This window comes from Malus domestica, chromosome 04 (assembly GCF_042453785.1).
Source record: "Malus domestica chromosome 04, GDT2T_hap1".
In the NCBI taxonomy this organism is placed as follows: domain Eukaryota; kingdom Viridiplantae; phylum Streptophyta; class Magnoliopsida; order Rosales; family Rosaceae; genus Malus; species Malus domestica.
The window spans coordinates 17,809,863-17,834,447 of NC_091664.1; the positions used below are offsets into that span (position 1 = coordinate 17,809,863).

At 38.3% G+C, this 24,585-nt stretch overlaps 1 protein-coding gene and 2 long non-coding RNA genes across 3 annotated transcripts; all 3 read right to left on the bottom strand.

Moving 5' to 3' along the window:
* Nucleotides 1-1,242: 1,242 nt before the first annotated feature.
* On the bottom strand, nucleotides 1,243-3,572 carry LOC139195286 (uncharacterized). Its single transcript, XR_011580064.1, has 4 exons — nucleotides 3,334-3,572; nucleotides 3,021-3,157; nucleotides 2,344-2,402; nucleotides 1,243-1,438 (listed from the first exon to the last, which is right to left on the bottom strand). It is a non-coding gene; the product is annotated as an uncharacterized lncRNA (long non-coding RNA).
* A 3,991-nt stretch (nucleotides 3,573-7,563) lies between these two features.
* On the bottom strand, nucleotides 7,564-9,867 carry LOC139195287 (uncharacterized). Its single transcript, XR_011580065.1, has 4 exons — nucleotides 9,651-9,867; nucleotides 9,338-9,474; nucleotides 8,661-8,719; nucleotides 7,564-7,763 (listed from the first exon to the last, which is right to left on the bottom strand). It is a non-coding gene; the product is annotated as an uncharacterized lncRNA (long non-coding RNA).
* Nucleotides 9,868-12,670: 2,803 nt separating this feature from the next.
* LOC103407844 (protein S40-4-like) lies at nucleotides 12,671-13,675 on the bottom strand. Its single transcript, XM_008346717.4, has one exon. The coding sequence runs from the start codon at nucleotides 13,600-13,602 to the stop codon at nucleotides 13,066-13,068; it is 537 nt and encodes a 178-aa protein (XP_008344939.1). The 5' UTR covers nucleotides 13,603-13,675; the 3' UTR covers nucleotides 12,671-13,065.
* Nucleotides 13,676-24,585: the final 10,910 nt, after the last annotated feature.

The window sequence follows — 24,585 nt, forward strand, 5'->3', positions numbered from 1 at the left end:
GCGTGAGGAACATCACCATCACCATCTCGTCCGTCGTCCCCATCGGCGCTCTCTACTCCCTCTCCCTCTGGCTCTCCAACTCTGCCTACATCTTCCTCTCCGTCTCCTTCATCCAGATGCTCAAGGCCCTCGTACCCGTCGGCGTCGCCTTTCAAGCAATGTCGCGATAATATCGCTAATATCACGATATTATCGTTAATATTGCGATATTATCGATATTATCTCGATTTTTTATCGATATTTCCATCAATTCAAACAACTCCTCCAAACACAAAGTTTCACCTTCTCCGTACACACGCTCTCCAAAGAGCTTTCCAAAAAAATTAAGGAAAACTAATGAAAAAGGCTTGGAAACTTTGAGTTTTAATGATAAGGACAAAATAAAGGATAAAGTGCATAGTACCAGGATTGACTTTTTAGTGTAAAAATGTGGTTTTTCGTTAAAGTGAACAGTACCAGGAGCTTTTCGTTAAAGTTCCCAAAAAATTAACGTTGTTAGCTATCGCTGATGTTCCTAGACCAGTGTCATTCCCTACCCCATTCGTTCGGGCAATATGGTATGCACTCTTCGTAGTGAACTTCCCATTTTTCTCTGTATTCCACAAAATAGAATCTGGTGGTTTCAACAAACTCAAAGGAATATTTCGAATTAACCTGGCCTCATCCTCCCAAAATAGAGCCTTGAGTGTCGTCTCATTCCAAGAAGCACCATCTTCCATCATTAGGTTATTCACCTTGAAATAGCTATCCAAACAGATTGGGATTAGGCTAAGAACCTTGAAAAAAGTTTTGCGTGGCAGCCAATTATCTCCCCATACATTAATATTCATTCCATCACCCACACTCCACCCTGCTCCTAATTGGATGACACTTCTTGCTTCCGCTAAACTTCTCCAAATATAAGAGGCATTTGACTTAATTGGAGCTTGCAAAAAATCACCCTAAGGGAAATACATTGCCCTAAAAATCTATGCAACAAGGGAATCAGGATGTTGAATGATGTGCCATCAACAGAATTGGTAGCAGCCCTGAGAATTTGACGAAAGTCAATTTTTGGTGGCGCTCTCTTAGGCAAACCCTAGAGAACCTTTGAAACAGATTAATTGTATTTATCTATCAATATGAAAGAATTTTTTTTTTTATTACCAACTTATATCATTGATTAATGTGTCTTGTAGGTATATTATGTTTTTGTTTCTTTTATTTAGATTTCATATATCGCTTAAAGGTATAATATATATTTAATTGACACACCCCGTCCCGAAGGAGGGCGTGCTGGCCGTCACGTGAGAGTGACGTAACCATTTACACAGTTCGGAAGCTTTAAAAAACTTTCCAATTACTAAGATAACACACCCGAGGGTGAGTCCTACTTTTGTGAATTCTGTCAGAACACCGTTGGATTCCTCGTGGCCACCAAAGCTCTGCTAACTTGAACCTGGAGGGGCGCAAAACAAAATTGAGTGGGTCAGTAAAACAAAGTTTTTCGAAAACTTTTCATTTAAAACATTTCTAACCCCTCACCGTAAAACCTGTATACTTTCCTAGAAAATAGCATATATATAAACATATATATAAGCAAAAATCTCAAATCTCAAACCTTTAACACTTTTCAGAAATATATATATATATATATATATATATATATATATATATAACCATATGAAATCTCAAAGCTTGAATCCCAAATCTTTAACATTTTTCAAGAAAAACATGCCATGCCATAAATCAAAATATAAATCAGGTGAAATAAGGAATCAATCGGAGACCCTGCAGTTGGTCCTATACGATTAATTCAATAGCTCAATATCTCACTAAGCCGGAGTCACCACAGTGACCTATACGGCCCTACTCTGCACATCACTCGGAACTACGTAAGGTAGTCTATACGATGAAAGGTGTAAAATACGCTCTAGTGCTTCTCTCATCATATCATCAGCGCGCATATCTAAGGTCACCCACCAGTCGGAACCCCTCTAATGGTCTGTACGACTGGCATGTCGGAACCCTCACATGGTCTGTACGACATCCACCTACTTGGATCCAAGGCGAGCGTGCGGTGTGGTGAATAATATAAGCACTAACACCTAGGGTGCAGGTTATGAGCTCAAAACATCTCAACAACAACAATTCAATGAATAAATGAACTCACCTGACTTACCTGTGCCTCCACAGCACCATGTAACATGTATGCATCATATATCAATCATGTAATTCATATAACAATTCACATTTTCAAATAATTCTATGCATGGCATTTTTAAAGCATATCTTCATATAAATTCATTTTCTGGGAAAAATCAATAGTATAAAGGTAATACAAAAACAAAACTGCCCACTCACCTGGAGTTCGCCCAACAACTCCCTAGCACCACACATCAAGGCATCATGAAGATTAGCGCCTAGAACAATAATCAAACCCAACCTCAGAAATCATGCCGATAGAATACATAACTTATATAAGACACGTCACTACGTAATTCGATCCGGATGATCTGCAACTCAGATTTCAAATCCGTAACTTCCAGAGGTCCACAATATACCTCTAGGACAACATCTTAAAATTTCATTACCATCCAACGGTCGGATCTCCGTCAATTTCCAAAACTAAGTGACGGTTAACATTCTATTTTATGAACTTACAACTTCAATTCCGGAAGATCCGTAAATCGGATTCTCAATCCGTAAGTTCCTATAATCCTCAAATATTACGTATTACAACGTATCAAAGTTTGGTGACGGTCCAACGGTCGGATCGTCAATTCACATTTTCACCTAACCACGAATCGTAACCAACTTAGGTTCAATTATTCAATTTACGTCCATCAATTATCAAAACAGAACCTAGAACCTTAATCACAAGCTAATAATGACATTGGCGGGCCATTGGCCACGCACCGCCGCGCGGGCCGCCGCGGGTGGCGGTTGGCCGCCCCGGCTCGCCGGAAAATTCAACTATTTCCAAAAATTACTAAAATTTGCAGATTTGAAGATCTCAATGAGTAGAACAACTTTCATACCTGAGGCCAAGGCCAATTTGGCCTGGAAGTGCTTCAATTTCACCAAAACCGTGAAGAACCCTAGAATTGGGTGTTTCCAATTCGACCTTCAAACTTGTTCCAACGCCTCAATTACCTCTTGGGCTTTGTTTTAGGTCCTAAGGGAATGCTAATGGTGTTAGTAATTGAAAGAAAACATTTCAAAATTTGGAGAATTTAAACAAAAGGGTCGCGGCACCCGTAGGGGTGTTCTTCGCGAAATCACAACGAAATTCAATGATTCTTGGGGTGAAACGTGAAGAGGGAAGGCCTAGATGATGATTAGGAGTGGTACCTTGATTCAATTCGTCGGAAAATTGGACGAAAATGGCGAAAACCCGCCGATTGGAAGTCGCGGGTCGCGCGGGTATACGGGTTGGGGAAAACCCATTTCTTCCTTCTCTCCTCCGCTTCTCGCCCTCTCTCCTTTCCTCCTTTCCTTCCTCTAGTTGGTCAGCTTCTCCCTCTCTCTTCTCCCCATTCGGTCTCTCCTCCTTCTTCTCCGATTGGGCAGCTTTGCCCAATCCCTCTTCTTTTCTGTTTTCTTCTCACGCACACACACACACACAAAACTTTCTCTCATCCCAACCATCCATTTCATTCATCATTAAATCTGGGCCGTCCATTTTCATAAAAGAATTTCTATATTTTACTAAAATTATAATTCCTTAAAATCCCAACTTCAAACTTTAATAACTTCTTCGATATAACTCCAAATCACGAACCGTCTGCGCCCACGCGTCCGTAACGACGAGTACTACGGGGATATGTCAAGAAAACAAATCTTAGATGGCACGACATGGTGATTAACCTCGAATAATGCACGTACCTTCAAAGGGCATTTTTGTAAAATCCTTTATGAAAACTTTAAAAATTCTTAAAATTAGGGACGGGCTGTCACAATCTACCCACCTTAAAGAAATTTCGTCCCCGAAATTTACACAATCTTTACAATCCAGCAATATCCATAAAACAGCCCGAAACACAACTCTCTCATTCGATTCTCTGACTTTCAAGTAGTTTCTTCCACTGAAAGATTCCTCCATAAATTTTCACCAAACTCAGAGTCTTGAATATCATCCGTCCCCAATTCTAACAATTTCGAAACACAAGACATAGCTTTCCACGGCCTTATGGCGTTACTCTAGGGAACAAACTGAAGGGACCAACATACCCAAAAGTTTAACAGATCCCAATCTCCTTTTTCCATAAAACAAATAAATAACTGTTGCGCTTATCTGGAAAGGTTGATGTTCTCATACTGAAGTAACATACGCTGACGTCACAAGTCGATCAATTATTATTCAAATTCCAACCTAACTATTTTGTATACGAGGAAGCTTGTCCACGAAATCCATAGTAATATTCTCCCATTTCCGCCGTGGAATGGGAAATGACTACATTATTCCAAAAGACTTATTTCTTTCTGCTTTAACCTGATGACTGATGATACGCCTACTAACATACTTCGCCATTCCTCTTTTCATACCCGTCAATAGTACATGAACGAATGGTATGATAAATCTTAGTACTTTCGGGATGCATTGTAGAAGTGGAATAATGTACATCGTCAAAATTGCTTTCTTTAATTCCACACCATTAGGCATAAACACTTTGTTCCCTTGCATAAGCTTGTCATCTGATTCTCTAACTCTAAGGTCTTTCTTTTTCCCGTTATTCCTTGCTTTAAATAAATTCTTGAATTTCTTCGTCAAACGCTTGAGTCTCGAGTACGATCTACCAAATGGGTCCAACTTGGAAATTAGCAAATAAGGCTTCTTCTCGATTTTTCGATACCCAACTTTACTCCAGTAGATTTCAAATCCACAAGAAGATGAACATAGCAAGCGTACCAAGCATTAATTCTCACTGGGGTCTTCCTACTAAATGCATCAGCCACAATATTAGCTCGACCACCCTAGTCGCACAATCATAATCACTAAGCAACTCAATCCACCTTTGTTGCCTAAGATTAATATCTCTCAGCGTAAACATATATTGGAGACTCTTATGATTCATTAAAATCTTGCATTTCTCACCAATAATATAATGTCTCCATAACTTCAAAGTAAGAATGATAGCCGCCAATTCCAAATCACACGTAGGGTAATTCATCTTATGAGATCCCAATGGCCATGAAGCATAGGCAATCATCCTACCATGCTGCATCAACGCGCATTCAAGAACATTCAAAGAAGTATTACTATAGACCACATAATTACCACTATCGTCTGGGAGTGTGAAAACAGATGCATGAGTGAGGGAATACTTTACTTGCTGAAGCTCTACTTATAATTTTTCATCCCACTCAAACTTAACCTCTTTTCTCATCAATCTCGCCAAGGGCGAAGCAATAATTAAAATCTTGGACGAACTATCGACAATATCCTGCTAATCCGAGAAAACTCTGAACCTCAGTCACAGTTCGCAATTGTTCCAAATTCTCAATCGTTGCTACTCTTTTAAGAATCCATTTGAATACCTTAAGTAGATATAATTAATTTATCCAACATTAGCATTTGCTAAACTTAGCATACATCAACGTTCCCTCAATCTTTGCAACACCAACTTTAAATATCTAGCATGCACTGCTCTAATCTTATCAATCTCGTCAATGGCAAACAATAACAACCCGGTCCAGATATCACTGGAATACTTCCTTCAGCAAACTCATAAAAGTAGCAGGTGCATTCGTCACTCCGTATGGCATCCTAACTTGAAATGACCATAACGAGTCCTGGATTCAGTCTTATGAACATCCTCACTGTTAATCTTCAACTAATATCATTCAGACCTCTAGTCAATCTCAGAAAGTACCCAGGCGCCTCAGAGCTGATCAAATAATTATCAATACACAACAATGGATAACAGCTCTCAATCGTTACCCGATTCAATTACCTAATATCAATGCCTAGCCTTAATGTCCACTTTCTTCCTCACAAATAAACCGAAGCTTTTCCAATGTGATATAATAAGTTGAATGGAACTTTTAACTCAACCTGAACCAATCTCTAACATAGGATTTGTACCTAAAAACAATTCAATAATGGAACCCACATCTCTGCCTGGCGGTAATCTAGGTAAGTCATTTGGAAATACACCAGGAAAATGTCTAACCATCTTTACATCTTCCATACTATTAGGATCAACATCATTTAGCACCATATGAACTAAATATCTTGGCAGCCTTTTGATAACAATCTTCTTTGCTCTCTCAACATGAATAATGGCATGACTCACTCCACTTTACTTACCCCCAAAAGTAACCTATGGTCATCCAGGTCGACAAAAATTAACTGATTCGCCATAGCAATCTAGCTTGGCAAATTTATTCTGCACCCACTTTGTGCCAAAAATCACCTCAAAATCCACAATATCCAACGGAATAAAATTCACCGACATGACATTTTTCACCATCACCGGACACCCTAAATAGCACCATACTAACGTAGGATGACCTACGTGTTTACTTGCTTAACGAATCCAACAAATAAGTTATAAATATTACGGTATGCAGCCCGCAATACAAATAACCCAATGTTGTCTCGATAAGTAAGTAACAATTCCTGAATGTGTAATATTATCTTGTTCTTCCTTAGAAATACATAAATACGCCTCGATCGTGCTCCAACATTACTTTCTTTGGCAACATCATCCATAATAAGAAATATATCAGTTGGAGTCAGCTAGAATGACCTGTGCGACTGAGTCTACAACTTGACTATCCATGCTAGCTCATAAGTCGAAGTCACATATAGTGACCTGTACGACTTACCCGTCAATTTTCCAAGTGATATGTTAAGGAAGACTGTTGGGTAACAACTGATCTCAGGGACAATTCATACCTCTATGTCCCATCCGTCCACATGAACACATTCACTGATTCCCACACTCTCCAAAGTGTCTAATATTATACCTATGGCACAAATATACATTTCCTCTACCAGAGTCATCTTGTCTCAAAAATCTGGGATCACTAGTAAATCTATCACTTCGCCTCTGACCAGTGGCAGTAAAACCTAAGCTGGGAAAATTAGCTCTAATTTCACTTCCTTTGAAGCTTTGAGTCCTCCGAGGTTTTTGATATGACGAATCTTTAACTTTATCGTCTTATTCTGATTCTCATTCCTTTCTTATTCCTCTTTACTCTCGCTGATCATATTCTCAAAGTCTTTAAAGCCCAACAACATCTCGTAAACTCTTGGTAAAAAGTACAATGGATTGTGGTCGCCAAAGAACGTCACTTCTTCTTATTATCCAGCCAAAAACGACATAACACCTCGACCGGATTAGTAACAACATCCGAATGGAAACAAGGCAAGTCTGTATTCAAATTTAACTTATAACCAGTCTCAAGGTTCCTTTAGATAATAGACTGAATCACAATGGCAATAGTTCCCCCCCAAACTACTATATCAGGGAATTTAGGCTCATCCGAACTACGTGGCTCGCTACGAGGCGGTATAGTTCTGACAGAAAACACTAGGAAATTCTCAAGATGTCCAGAATTGCAACCTAGGCTCTGATACCAACTGACACACCCCGTCCCGAAGGAGGGCGTGCTGGCCGTCACGTGAGAGTGACGTAACCATTTACACAGTTCGGAAGCTTTAAAAAACTTTCCAATTACTAAGATAACACACCCGAGGGTGAGTCCTACTTTTGTGAATTCTGTCAGAACACCGTTGGATTCCTCGTGGCCACCAAAGCTCTGCTAACTTGAACCTGGAGGGGCGCAAAACAAAATTGAGTGGGTCAGTAAAACAAAGTTTTTCGAAAACTTTTCATTTAAAACATTTCTAACCCCTCACCGTAAAACCTGTATACTTTCCTAGAAAATAGCATATATATAAACATATATATAAGCAAAAATCTCAAATCTCAAACCTTTAACACTTTTCAGAAATATATATATATATATATATATATATATATAACCATATGAAATCTCAAAGCTTGAATCCCAAATCTTTAACATTTTTCAAGAAAAACATGCCATGCCATAAATCAAAATATAAATCAGGTGAAATAAGGAATCAATCGGAGACCCTGCAGTTGGTCCTATACGATTAATTCAATAGCTCAATATCTCACTAAGCCGGAGTCACCACAGTGACCTATACGGCCCTACTCTGCACATCACTCGGAACTACGTAAGGTAGTCTATACGATGAAAGGTGTAAAATACGCTCTAGTGCTTCTCTCATCATATCATCAGCGCGCATATCTAAGGTCACCCACCAGTCGGAACCCCTCTAATGGTCTGTACGACTGGCATGTCGGAACCCTCACATGGTCTGTACGACATCCACCTACTTGGATCCAAGGCGAGCGTGCGGTGTGGTGAATAATATAAGCACTAACACCTAGGGTGCAGGTTATGAGCTCAAAACATCTCAACAACAACAATTCAATGAATAAATGAACTCACCTGACTTACCTGTGCCTCCACAGCACCATGTAACATGTATGCATCATATATCAATCATGTAATTCATATAACAATTCACATTTTCAAATAATTCTATGCATGGCATTTTTAAAGCATATCTTCATATAAATTCATTTTCTGGGAAAAATCAATAGTATAAAGGTAATACAAAAACAAAACTACCCACTCACCTGGAGTTCGCCCAACAACTCCCTAGCACCACACATCAAGGCATCATGAAGATTAGCGCCTAGAACAATAATCAAACCCAACCTCAGAAATCATGCCGATAGAATACATAACTTATATAAGACACGTCACTACGTAATTCGATCCGGATGATCTGCAACTCAGATTTCAAATCCGTAACTTCCAGAGGTCCACAATATACCTCTAGGACAACATCTTAAAATTTCATTACCATCCAACGGTCGGATCTCCGTCAATTTCCAAAACTAAGTGACGGTTAACATTCTATTTTATGAACTTACAACTTCAATTCCGGAAGATCCGTAAATCGGATTCTCAATCCGTAAGTTCCTATAATCCTCAAATATTACGTATTACAACGTATCAAAGTTTGGTGACGGTCCAACGGTCGGATCGTCAATTCACATTTTCACCTAACCACGAATCGTAACCAACTTAGGTTCAATTATTCAATTTACGTCCATCAATTATCAAAACAGAACCTAGAACCTTAATCACAAGCTAATAATGACATTGGCGGGCCATTGGCCACGCACCGCCGCGCGGGCCGCCGCGGGTGGCGGTTGGCCGCCCCGGCTCGCCGGAAAATTCAACTATTTCCAAAAATTACTAAAATTTGCAGATTTGAAGATCTCAATGAGTAGAACAACTTTCATACCTGAGGCCAAGGCCAATTTGGCCTGGAAGTGCTTCAATTTCACCAAAACCGTGAAGAACCCTAGAATTGGGTGTTTCCAATTCGACCTTCAAACTTGTTCCAACGCCTCAATTACCTCTTGGGATTTGTTTTAGGTCCTAAGGGAATGCTAATGGTGTTAGTAATTGAAAGAAAACATTTCAAAATTTGGAGAATTTAAACAAAAGGGTCGCGGCACCCGTAGGGGTGTTCTTCGCGAAATCACAACGAAATTCAATGATTCTTGGGGTGAAACGTGAAGAGGGAAGGCCTAGATGATGATTAGGAGTGGTACCTTGATTCAATTCGTCGGAAAATTGGACGAAAATGGCGAAAACCCGCCGATTGGAAGTCGCGGGTCGCGCGGGTATACGGGTTGGGGAAAACCCATTTCTTCCTTCTCTCCTCCGCTTCTCGCCCTCTCTCCTTTCCTCCTTTCCTTCCTCTAGTTGGTCAGCTTCTCCCTCTCTCTTCTCCCCATTCGGTCTCTCCTCCTTCTTCTCCGATTGGGCAGCTTTGCCCAATCCCTCTTCTTTTCTGTTTTCTTCTCACGCACACACACACACACAAAACTTTCTCTCATCCCAACCATCCATTTCATTCATCATTAAATCTGGGCCGTCCATTTTCATAAAAGAATTTCTATATTTTACTAAAATTATAATTCCTTAAAATCCCAACTTCAAACTTTAATAACTTCTTCGATATAACTCCAAATCACGAACCGTCTGCGCCCACGCGTCCGTAACGACGAGTACTACGGGGATATGTCAAGAAAACAAATCTTAGATGGCACGACATGGTGATTAACCTCGAATAATGCACGTACCTTCAAAGGGCATTTTTGTAAAATCCTTTATGAAAACTTTAAAAATTCTTAAAATTAGGGACGGGCTGTCACAATCTACCCACCTTAAAGAAATTTCGTCCCCGAAATTTACACAATCTTTACAATCCAGCAATATCCATAAAACAGCCCGAAACACAACTCTCTCATTCGATTCTCTGACTTTCAAGTAGTTTCTTCCACTGAAAGATTCCTCCATAAATTTTCACCAAACTCAGAGTCTTGAATATCATCCGTCCCCAATTCTAACAATTTCGAAACACAAGACATAGCTTTCCACGGCCTTATGGCGTTACTCTAGGGAACAAACTGAAGGGACCAACATACCCAAAAGTTTAACAGATCCCAATCTCCTTTTTCCATAAAACAAATAAATAACTGTTGCGCTTATCTGGAAAGGTTGATGTTCTCATACTGAAGTAACATAAAGGTTGTGGTTGTATGAGAATAAAATGAAGAAGCGTAAGGATTTGAATTGATTCATTGAATTATAGTCCTTTCATATCACATATCAAATTAGAATTTTTTTGTAATATATTGTATTGTTTTCATGATTTGTTCAACCAATATAAACTCTTTGTTAAAATCAAAATCTATTGCGACATAGTATTACGGTCTAGTGTTCTTCCTCTTTACTTGTAAGTGAGAGATCTTAGGTTCGATTCTCGTCAAAAATGAATTTAAACCACATTATTGCTAATCTATTATAAGACTAAGCTCATTTCCTCCCATTTAATGTATATAATATTGTCGGTTAAAAAAAAACATTTCCAAATCTATTGGTGTTAATGGACCCTAAAACTTCTTTAATATTAGCTACCTTGTTCAAGACCCAAGGGATGGTGAAAATATGGATCCAGTCAACAGTAAATCCGTGTCATCATAATTTATTTATTTATTTATTAAATGATTTCATCATAATAAGTTAATAACTTTAAACTCTTTTCTTGTAATTTAATAGTCATTATTTATAGGGGAAGAAATCATTTTCATATCTCTTCCACCAAAGCCCATCAATCAATTAATTCAGATCATTGAAATTTATTCTAACAATCAAAATTATTATAACTTTTAAAAGAATTTTCTGTTTGTAGTCATTAAATTAAATTTAAAAAATTTAAATTAATTGATTGATAAATTTTGGTATTTATAGAGGCATTGGATATACATGTTGACAAAATGGCGACATCCCCCAAAACTCCAACCTGTCTCTGCCTTCAGAAAGTTGACAGACACTTTTTATGACTGTTTTTAGACTGCAAATACCAAGTACTAACAACGACTTAAAACAATAAAATATTGACTATGAAATCAAATATTTTCCTTTTTCTAACATATAGAACAGAAATGAATCGGCAAGGAGAATGAAATTGGATACCTGATCACGTTATTTATAAAACTTATTTAAAATACATGAAACACTTTAAATTTTACGGTTTTTTAATTAAAAAGGTTTCTGAGATTGACATAGTTTTTCGCTTTAGTAATTAAAAATTAAAATTGTTAGAAGTGATCTTTAAGTTTGTCCATTATAAATCATTCGGTTATTTTGTGAAAAATGTGTCGAAATATCCTCATTAATTGTCACGTGATAACCCTTTGTTTGATATTTTTTTCAAATCAACCTCTCCAGTTAATAAGGATTTTGACAGATTTTTTTTTTTTGAAATAACTAAAATAATTTAAACTAACAAACTTATATACCACTTCTATCGATTTTCATTGTCAATGACTAAAGTGAAAATTTATGTAAATCTCTTAAACAATTTTAGCTAAAAATACATATTTTTTAGTCACATTCAATTTTATAACGATTTTATTCTGTGTGCGTTTGTCCTAATCATCCAATCTAACAAAGTCATGCAACGCTAAGGAAGTATTTCTCGGCAAGTTAGCTAAGAAGTATTTGTCACCCCAATGTGCATGCATTTCATCCCAAGGTTATTTCTAGCTCCTCTCTATCTTTTGTACCAACCACCCCTACGAACCAATTTTAATTTCCTCTTTACCTTCAATCCATCAACCTTTTATCATTAACAACTAGTATATGCATACACATTTTGTGTGTGTGAATATTTTTATTTTTATTTTTAAAATGCGAAGGAGAAAGAGAGAGAACGTGGGAGTGAGAGCAGGAGAGAGATTTTTGTTTTTGATTTTTAAATTTTTAATATTAGACATATGATAAAACCAAATGTAAATGAGGCCCTTAAATAAAAAATAGTAAAATTTGATTTCGCAAAATTATGTTATTACGCGTAATTTTGTTGTTGTGATAGAAGACAAAAAAGAATTTTGTTAATATATAGTTTAGATAATAATAAAAATAATAAATTGTTTATCATTATTGTTTTGACAACATGAATAAAAAGAAGAACAAAGAAAAAACAAAAACGCCATCATCAATTTAAATCAAAATATGATCGAGCTTAGCAATATTTCTGCAACGTAGCAATGAGTCTTCAAAAAATGAAACGCGAAGCGTAAACATTGAGATTTAACTGCTACAAAAAAGATAGATCATATGACTACGAGTAACTTGTAGACTTTTGAGCTACAAGTAACTCAAAGCTTACAGATTTACATTCATGATGCTCTAATACCCAAAAACAAAAACAAACCCAGAAAACAAAGATTAAACCCCACAAAACAGAACCAGAAACATTTAAATACAAAAAATGTTTGTACTAAAATATTAAGATGAAGACCCGTTTCCAAGTCCCTTATAATCCAACAAGTTTAACGGACATCATACATAATAAAAATTAAATCAGAGATCAGTCATTGACTTCAAATTTTATTTTATGCCTGCCCAAAAATTCCAGTAAATTAAGTCTATTTTTCCTTAAAACTTTAATTTTTGCTAATCTTCGAACCCAACTTTTTTCCAAATTGCATTTCGCACCCGCCTCAAGTCTCTGCCTTTCAGAGTCCTCCCAATCCCTTCATGGACGGAAAACGAAGCCCCTCTCGTCCTCGCCAAGTACTCATGAGGCGGAACCCTCCCATCTCCGCCGTCGTCCTCCTCATCGTCACCGTAGAATTCTCCACCGCAGTGTTCATCACTGTCCAGCTTCCTCTGTTCTTTGTACCCGTCTTTGAGAATCTTGGACCAGTCCGGAATGTTCACCGGCAGCGACGATGGCATCACCTTGTCGGCGGCACCCTTCTCCGCCATGCTCATGTTCTTCACCATCATCCTCCTCCCCATTTTCTTCGGCTCACTGTGGCTGAGAATTGTGCTCTTCTTGGACTCAGTAACTGTGCTGGATGATGCGTTGCAGATATCCGCCTCGTCGAATTCGAACAGCCCATCTGAGCCAACTGCGCTGTCGTCCATAGACGAGGCTGGAAAAATGGAACTGGGTTTTCCATAAAAGGCCGACTTCCTCGACGCCATTGATGAAGAAGCAAGCTTGGACTTTTTTGTCTTCTAATTTGTTTTGGGTGGTTTATGCAAATTTTATGCCCAAAACGCTGATTGCTCTGCGTTTTATAATGGTGAGAAATGTGGATAAGCGCCCTTTATTTCTCTCTGATGGTACAAAGTTACATTTGTCATGCTACAAGACAAAAATGGTAAGTGATATAATGTGGCCATCCTCATATGTTTAGCATGGGGATGAGATGCCACATCATTTTCATGCTCTAATTGCTTCTTTCTTTTACTTTTTACTTTTTTAACTTTTTATGGTGTAAAATGATTAGTGATGTACACCAATTAGTTTAATTTGTTTTAATCTTGATTTAACTTCTTAATCATAATAACTTCATGCGTAAGCATATAAGAAAAGGGAAGGCATGCATGTCACGCGTTTCTTGAGACGACCATATTAAAAAAGTACATGGTATGGATAAATAAGCAACATGCGTAACTATTGTCATTCGTTAATTGTATATGTGCATATAGGTTAGATAATCAATTGCGAACGGCAACAACTTTGTGTGAACAATTTTTTTGAGTAGTGGTACACTAAATTTATGAAACATTAATGTGATAAAATGACATGATAAAATCTTAGTTGTAAGATTTAAAGTAGAACTTAAAACAATTGTAACATTAATTGGTATCTTAATATATGAATTTATCCACAATTTAAGATCTATCCACAATTTATGAGTTTGTTTTAGGAGTGCTCATACATTTATTAATTTGCATTTGAATAGATGGTATATTTATTATGGTCTTATCCATAATTTGGAACTTAATAGATGGTATGTTTACCATGGTCTTATCCATAAATTGGAACATAACAAGTGCTTCATGAAAAGAGTGGTGTTAAAAAAGTTATATTTTGTCCTCAACAATGTGGCTACACATCATCACCTGTCACATATTATATTGTAGTACAAGTAACAAAAAAAATATTTAAGCATGGACATCCATTAACTGAACAAGAAGGATTTTCAAAATAAAGATCTCTTAAATCTAAAGTAATATTATTGTTTGCTAAATTATCATTCATAAAAATTCTTATACATGTTGAACATGTTGAACTTTGCATTGCAAGGATTTTGAAAGAAACTCTCTCGACAAGCTAAAAAAAGAACTCAAAAAATGATACGGCCATCAATTTGCAGCACCAAATAACCGTGAGAACATAGTTAAATTTCACCGATAACTTATCATCAGTAATCTCTAAGACAATTGTAATCTCCACGCCCTAAATACGAACCTAATCTTTTATCTAAAGGAAAACTAATGAAAATGGCTTGAAAACTTTGAGTTTTAATGATAAGGACAAAATAAAGGGTAAAGTGAATAGTACCAGGATTGACTTTTTAGTGTAAAAATATGGTTTTTCGTTAAAGTGAACAGTACCGGGTGCTTTTCGTTAAAGTTCCCTTTATCTAATCGTAGTTCCTCAATTTTAAAGATGTCTAATATTCGACTTGATAAATAAAGGCTAATATGCTCATTGTAGTGGTTTAATGTTGTTGTTATTTCTTCACCTTTGTATAGATAACAAAAAAAGTCTTTTACTTGAAGGCAAGTGATTTTCACATTTTCTTTTTAAAATCTAACACACTTATTTTTATATATGGTCATCAAATTAAATAAATTAAGCTAAATCAATATCCAAAATTAAAAATTATGTAAGAGACTAAATAAAATATTTGAAAATCATTTTCTTGTTCCTAGTACACCAACATAACATATAGGACAATAGGCAGTGGCAGAGCCAGTTGGAGGCCAAGATAGGGCCAAGTCCATCCTGGAACTTCACCAATATATATATTGTCTGCTTCTTTATCCTAAAGAGCATGTGGTATATTGGTGATTAGAGTTTGACAATACTAAAGGTTCGAAACTTGTTGTAGCCAAGAACCTTCCGTAATTTGTTAACCCAACCTCATAACTAGCATTATGTTTTACCATATAAAATTGAATTCCGTTTTTTGGCCGGTTCATATAAATAAAGTTTTGTTGCAGTCTTATTAGATTAGAAATGTGATTGTATAAATCATAATGTATCTAGGGATATCTTAGAATATTCTCTAGGGTTAGATATTATCCTATTTGAGTTGTAATCCTATTAGGGTAAGGATTTAACATTCCCTACTACATAAATAAATGCACAATGCAATGGAAAAGAACACACCTCACAATTACACATCTCTCTTTTCTCTCTTTATGCCACACTCCCTCTCTCTTTTTGGCCTTCATAATTGTTCAGTAAATTATGCTTACAACACGTTATTAGTACGCTCATGACGCTACGCTAAAGAGAATTTGATCCTCAATCAGGGGAGTATTACGTTTTAATTATTTTTTTATGATTAATTTATTATTTTATTGAATTGAGCTACATGCTATTGATTCAATTTAATTTTTCTTTGTTGGACGTGATACAACGTATTAGAGATACAATTCCGGCTTTCCGAGAAGGATCTTCTACAAGTTCAAAAGCTCAAATGTTTTTTGCCAATCATGTTCTTTTAAAATAAATTAAGATATTTGAAACGATCGTGAAACATGAAAACAATCCCCATGATGCATGAACCTCCTATATTTATATTTTCCTTTCAATTATATATATTGCATATGTGTTCATATATTTTGTCAATAAATATATTTGTTCATTCAATATGCAATTATAATATGTGGAATTTGTAAGTCAAAGAATCGAAAGAAAATAGAAGCAATTAGGATTTTATCAAACCCTAGATTTTTCAAAATGAAAAAAAAAGATGTTTTATGGCTGAGTCGTGGCCTGAAGCCACACCGTCGCCAAGCCAAAGTCGAGCCGAGCCAGCAGCTCAGGCCTGTTTCCTCTGGACCACAGAGCCCCATGGGATTTGCTGCAGGTGTGCTAGAAGACCAAGTATTCGGCCTGGGCAAATTTTCTGTGCACTAGGCCTGCAACCCTCAGCCCACACCAGAAGCTAGCAAAAGCTTACTGGGCTTCGTTCTTTGAATGGCCCGCTCCCATCTGTCAGCCTGTACTCTGCTGCAGATTGCGGTTGGATGTTTGTTGGGCCTTAATCCCACTCGGCACGCTACCACTTGTAGCTGTTTGGGATGCTTTGCAACCTTGACCTGAGCCCAAACTGTAGCTTTGCTGTAGCCCCTATTTTCCTGGACAACAGCCATCAATTCTTTGTTGGGCTGCCATGAACTTCACGACCTAAATCATTTTTTTGTTTGCCTGTTCTGCTTCTTGCCCACACCCAACTAGGTTGGGGTGCCTACGGATAAGCCTCATTTAGGCTTCATTTTCTTAATTATTTGGCCCGATGCCATCTAAAATGAACATGACCCGAAATCATTATTTTGCTTCTACATTTGACCTTGTATGGTTTAATCTATTGAATTAATTAAAGTAACCAGCACTACACTAATCACATGACATCCAAAATTATTGGCTTGAAGTCTACTTTTGGACATTAACGATTCAATATTTTATTTCTTTTCTTTGACCACTGACTCTCTTTCGTAGTCCCCGAAGCACTCACACTTAAGGTCTTGAAGCAACCCAAATCCACTACACTTAGTTGTATATTGTATTATGTGTTCTTATAGGTACCTCCTTTTATGAACTAGAAGTTCATAACTAAACTCGAACCTGTAGTTTCGAATTTAGTGCCTTTGAAACTCGAAGTTTTCATAAAACAATACACACATGGAAACCAGAATTTTTCATGTATACCATGTCTTAGAACCCTGAATGTTCTAACTTTGCTGCTTATGGATATCTTATTTCCATAGCACCAATTACAATCTTGTTCCCTCAATTCAGTGGATTGTCGAACCATAAAAAGTTCGATTTCACTGATTTGGATGTTTCTTGACCGAAACAACTTTATGTGGGGTACATGACATGAATCCCCACTTGACTATCAAGAAGCTGAGAACCCATTGAAGCCAACAATGGCATGGAAGAGATGAATAAGTCTCTGCCATGATCTTTATTTAAAGACTTATGCTTAAATCATTACAAACGAAAATACCTCCTAAATGAAGATTCCATGGCTCCTTGGCTCGCTCCTACGGATTGTCTAATCTGAAAGACATTACCTGAAGCACACCATGATTACGTCCATGAATGAGTACGATTTTGAAGTTTATAAATCCGATCGAATTTTAACTGGAGAATACTTTTCTTGTCCTTCCATGTTTCTAACTCGCTCCTGAAGCAGCAGTGTAGCAAGTGGAAGTTTACCAAATTCTTAGATCTAATTACCATCACAAACGTGGGAAAAAGGTATAGACCCAACTTCGGTTGCAGTCTACCGAATGGTATAGACCCAGTTTGGCTGGAATCTACCGAATGGCTCAACCCAGTTCAGTTAAAGCCTACCAAATGGTGATGCCCTACTTCGGTAAGGATGCACCGAAGGGCATGCTTTACTTTGGCAAAGATGCACCAAACGGTATTGCTCTGATTCGGCAAAGGCTTACCGAACAGACCATTCCAGCCTCGGTTGGAGCCTACCGAACCCAAGTCTGGGTCTGTCTTTCTTACAATCTAATTTCAAGTTTGTTTTTACAACATATGGTAAAATCAGGGCCTACCAAGGTATGGCATCATGCCCGGAGCATGATCCTTGGCACTTAAGAACTAAAACTTCAAGAATAAAGGATAATATTCCCGAACCTTAACCCTGCAGAATCTACTTCCTTTTCGATAGAATAGATCATTGGTTATGCACCTGTTCGTGCCTACCAATGTCATTAACGAGTACCATTCTCGTAGTCAATATGTAAAACTAATTTTGCTCCACCGAACATCGTTGGAAGAGCATAATTTTGACATGAATGGCCTTGTTGGCCGAATCCCCTTAGTAAATCATTTACTTTGTGAACATTTTTTTTTTATGTTGTTGGATTCACATTTGATGTTTGTTTTAGTTATGGATAATCTTATTGATATAGTCCTTGAATATGATTTAATTGAATCATGTTTCTTGTATACATGTGACCGAATTCAATTAAACACGTGATTATGTACAAATGTGGGAAAGTTAGTTGTCTGGATGAATGCAATACTACGCACACTAACTTTACACCTAAATCACATCTCTAACAACGACTTCAGGTCTATCTAACATGATTAAGAGCATTGGCATGCTCCTCGTTGTATGAATGGTACTACATTACCATTTACGAGACCTTATAATCTCTCCGTTCCAGAAGAATGTCGTTGAATCTTAAGGATATTCGAGATGACAATGATCATAAATGAAACCATTGAAGAAAGTAGAGTAGAATCTCTTTGCACCACCTCCAAAAATGAGCTTGAAGCTTTGATTTGGGGCCAATGGGTGTCTCCTAACTAGGGAACACACCATATGTGGTTGGCCTGGATCCTAGTGATTCAAGCAGTTTACTTGTTTTGGCATGACCTTTTGGGACACTTAGGTCGAACAATGATGCTACAACACATCTCCTTACCCGAAGTAAAGATTTTGTGCTACAAGCACACTTTGCCAAGCCTCCTCGTTGGGAAATTTAATTTTTGTATCATTCCTCGCAAAGATATGAAACGACTCTTTTTTCACAATGGATTCAAGTGAATATATGTGGACTAATCCAACTAAAATGCGGACCATATAAATACTTATAGTTTTAGTTGATAAATCGACAAATTGGTCACGTGTTTGTCCACCCATATTGCTGCTAAACCTCTTGGCCGATTTTAAGGGTTCACCACCCTACTTATCCCATAAAGTATGGGAGACTGGATAATGCCAAAGAGTTTATATCAACGGTTTTCAATAAAGTTTTGCATGTTTTTTGGGTTTATAATTGAACATCGAATTCTCATGTTCACCCCAAATAGCCTCGCATAGTGATCATAAAGCATAATTTAAATGATTGCCTGAACCTTGGTGAACGTACCAAGTTTTTGGTTTCTGCCTAGGGCTATGCAATCTTGTACGCAGCTATGTTGGTTCGCCTTGAGGCTCATTGCCACTTGACCTATTCGACGTTACAATTAGTTACTGGGTACAAACCTGGCGCTTCGTATTTTCGCATTTGGGTGTGCATTCCATGTGCCAAGTTGCGCCATCGCAAAGTACCAATATGGGTCATCAAAAGAAGGATATGAATCTTGGTCGATTACGATTCTGTTTCACACTAACCCACTTAGAGCCATTGCATGCAATCTCTTTACCGCTCATTTATAGATTATCACTTTAATGAGATAGTCTTCCTGCCGTTAGGGGGAGATAAAAACGTCAACGTTCTTGTAGAATGGCACAAATTTGCATAGACGTTGCCCACTATGTCGCATCTCGATCCCCTTACCGTACAAGTATGATAAGCAAGTGAGATGAATTCTAGCTTTTAGAATGTTGCTCTAGACGCATTCCTCTGATCTAGCTAAAGTGACGAGATTATATACCAGTTGCAAATATGCCTGCAAGGATCATCCTCAAAGGGTGTGCCGCCCCTAGTGGACGATTTGGCCACCCTTGTTGGACAATCCAGTACACCGGCATATAGCTAATCAATCTGTCTCGACCTGAAGCACGACATATCACTAGGTTCATAAGATTCACTTCCCTAGAAAATGAAGGTCACAACATAACAATGAATCCATACTTGATCGCTATCTCAAATCATTTCCATCTTATGAGATTAATTCGGATTACTCCCAAGACTTGAAGTTCTTGGTCCAGTATACTAGTTTAGATGAGATAATGGAATTGAAATGAGATCACCATCGATGATGTTTTCACTTATATGGCAGCTACCAACATAAATGAAAAGCGACGATATCGAACCATGTTCCGTTGATTAGTGAAAATGTAGGACTGATTGGACAACCAAAATTACAATCCAGGTTAAATTCCTTACCAAAGTGTGTTTGGACCTATCATTCCTACACTGCCCAAGGTAACCTTGTTGTGTTACAAGTGGGAAAGGAAGCGTAATGAGATGAATGAAACAATGCGATATGATGCACGCCTTACAGTGCAAGGTTTCTCTCAAATGCCATATGATTAACTACAACATTATGAAATGTGGTTAGTGTTTCTCCATAGGGATATAGATACAGAGATTTACATGTAAAGGTCCCGAAGAATTACATAGACTGGTTAAAATAGTTCCAAACCACGAAACACCCTCTTACTTGTTTGAGGCGTTCACTTACGTATTGAAGCAATCCGACAGATATGGTAAACCCATCTAAGTCATTATTTGATCAATCGGGGATATGAATTATGCCCTTGCGTGTTAAACTATAAAGTCATATTCCGAATTGCTAGAGTTGCAGTTTATGTCGTTAACATGAATCTCACTAAGACTGTAGAAGAGCTTGAGAAAATTGTCTCACACCTGAAACCAGAATTTGAGATGAAGGATCTTGGTAAAACTCGTTTATGCCTTAACCTGAAGTTCAAGCGTTGTTTTGATGGTACTTTGGTCTACCAGTCAAACCACACCCCAAAGGTGTTACCTTTGAGTATACATATAATCTTCCATACACTATATGCAAATGAGACCCTTGAAGAGGTTATGGAATCCGAAATTCCATATCTAAGTTCAACTTTGCGCTTTGTTGTACTTAGCTCATTGCATTAGATATGACATCTCCTTCGCTGTTGATCTATTGGTAAAGATGTAGCATTGTGCCTACACGTAACCACTGAGTGGTATTAAAGACGTTTTTCGTCTACCTTGAAAGGTACTACAAATTTAGGTTAATCCTAACGCATCTCGAGCGGATCCGACCCCCTGATCCTTGAAATGATGATTGCCTTGTTGTTATGCTGACATTGGTTACTTATCAAACCCGCACAAGGTAAATCCCCAAATGGTTATGTCTTTAACGTTAGGGATATCACAATATCTTGGAGATCCACGATATGACCTTAGTTGTGAAACCTTCAAATCATTCCTAGACTCACCTCACTTCACTACGCCATACGTGAGAAATGGTTAAGAGTTCTTATTGAGCATATTCGAAGTATTGCTGATTTTCATCCATTGTTAAGTCCCAACGACGATCCATGAAGACTATGCCGTATATATCAACCCGATCAAGACATGATACATCAACGAAGTCAATGCCAAGACATATTGTGTCTACATCTACATCAACAAAGCATCAAGAAATTGAAGTCATGCAAACCGATCCCAGACAACCTTGCCGACCTTTACACGATGTCCCTGCCGAAATCAACCTTCCAGAAACTTGTCCAAGGAATTGGTATGCCTAACTATTCATATGCAATGCTTGTAGTTCTCATTTAGAAGTTTTGTTAAACTCAGGGGAAATATCCAGAAGTATACTCACTTGATCTTAATGTACTCTTTTTCCCTATGATTATGAGCATTTTTCCCACTGGGTTTTTGCCACCTAACTAGGTTTTGACTAGGCACCCATCCTAGGCTGATCATACTTTGACGAGGCACCCATCCTAGGCTGATCATACCTTTGTGAGCTCTTTTACTTGCGTCCAGAAGACGTATAGTTTTGACTTAATGCAACTTCTCACTTTTCTCCTTAGTCTATGGGTTTTTCTCCAACCTTAGGTTTTACCTTAGCGAGGTTTTGTGAGTTTTACCTTTTATGCATTCTTTCGTTGATCTGAGACTCGTATTCACTCATTGTGCCGACGACTTCATCAATTGTACTTACTTCATCATTGAAGACATGATGCGCTATTTGTTTGAGTATTTACACACTCAAAGGGGAGTTTTGCAGTCCTATTAGATTAGGAATGTGATTGTGTATGTTTGCACCATACTTGACCAATCCCGAAACTACCGAGCAATAGTCAACGTTATACCGTCAAAGACTTAGAAGAGTTTCCCTACAACCAGGAGGCTAATCACAGCGTGACACGTGTCGACATCAGAAGCCAATTATAGCGCGACACGTGTCAACATCAGAAGCCAATCATAACACGACACGTGTCAATGTCAGAATGAAACTAGAAACTCTATTTTATAAATAGAGATCATTCTCTCACAATATTTCCTAATGTCTTTTGTACTAAATCATTCACTAGTACTCACTAAATGAGAGCTTAAACTTATGTACTTGTGTAAACCCTTCATAATTAATGAGAACTCCTCTACTCCGTGGACGTAGCCAATCTGGGTGAACCACGTACATCTTATATTTGCTTCCCTGTCTCTATCCATTTACATACTTATGCACACTAATGACCGAAGCAATCTAGCGAAGGTCACAAACTTAACACTTTCTATTGTACCAAAGCCCTCACTGATTTTGTGCATCAATATTTGGCGCCATCTGTGGGAATGACACTTATTCCCACTCTCTTCAGTTTTGTCAAGTTGGTTTCCACCATTCGTACACTCTATTTTGACCAGGCATCCCTCTCCAACATGGGGAGCGAAGGAAGCCACAACACACAGAATGACACCTATCTTGCACCTAGTGCGAAGCAACGAAAGAATGAAGGAAAAAGGGTTGCTCTTCAAGCTAAAGTCGATGAGCTAGAAGCTCAAAACAACAAGATAGCAATGAAGAATGAGGTCTTCCATGAGCAGTATGAGAAGCTCTTTAAGACGCTCCATGAAACTATGCGTACTCAAACACGCGAGCTTTTTGCCCCTGTGGATATCAACCATCATCTAGGTGCCCCCCAACACGGAGGGTCATGTTCCTTCGACATAGGTATCCTTGATGAGAAGCGAGCTAATCAACATGAGACTTCTCTCAACCCAGCTGCTTCGACCCAAAGCAGGAGAAGTGGAGGAAGACACCTCCTTGCAGAAGGGTTGGAAGGATCGAAAACCGTTTATCGTGACTGTCGAGACTTCCTAAAGCAACGTCGAGAGAATCCCTTCCACATATGCTAGAAGATCAATGACCCAAGAGTTTCTGAAAGACTCGGTCCCCTCCTACGACCCAGGCTAGCTGCCAATCTAGGGAAGGAACGACATGTCCTAGAGGAACATGAAGGTACATGGGACTCTGAGGTATTTCGACAAATTCACCCTAGAAGTCAGTACAAGGAGTCCAAGGAAAAATCACACGCCCTTACTCAAACTTTCCTACTTCCAAGAAGCGATGGAGACTTACGAAAGAAAATCCCAGTGGTACATGACCCCACTCAAGACCCCCTTGTCATACAGCTCCTTGAGGAAGTAAACAAGTTGAAGGCTGAACGTCAGGCCGAGATACCTGACTGGAACCAACCCAGGCCTGGCCTTCTCACAAGGAGGATCCTTGATACTCCCTTTAAGTGAAGACAAAACAAAAGCTTGGTTTACAACTCTATATTGGAAGGGAGGACCCAATTGAACACCTTATCTATTTGAGTCCACCCTGGCATATCAGATGCATACCGACGAAGAGCAATGTCTTATCTTCCCCTCCGCCCTCTCTGGCGGAGCTCTAAATTGGTATTGTCGTCTTCCACCTGAGACAGTATACTCATTTGAGGAACTGAGGAAACTGTTTGTCTCTCAACACATCTTCCAGACCGATCGCTTGCATTATGTAGATGACTTGTACACTATTCGCCAGAAGTCGGACAAGTCACTACGAGAGTATGCTGGTCGTTTCAGCCATGAGTATTCTCTCTGCGCTGAGGCAGATGACATGACTGCCCTCAAGGCCTTCACAGCAGGCTTACGTGATTGTTTCTTCAAGTACATGATCAATGCCAGCACTTGGAAGACTTACTCTGAGGTGATGGCACAGGCTTACAACCATGCCTCCGCTGAGGCAAAGACATATCAAAAGAAATCCCCCACAACCACCCTTTATCAGCAAGTAGGGAGTGGAAGCCAAATCCAACCAAATGAGAAGACCTAGACCTTCCAAACGGTAGTAGTGCCTCCCCCTGCCTTACTTAATACTTTGCCAAGTCAACAGACATATCAATCTCAGGGCAAAAGGAAAGATTTCCATCCTCACCAGTCTCATTTTAGTAAAAGGAGTAAGGGACA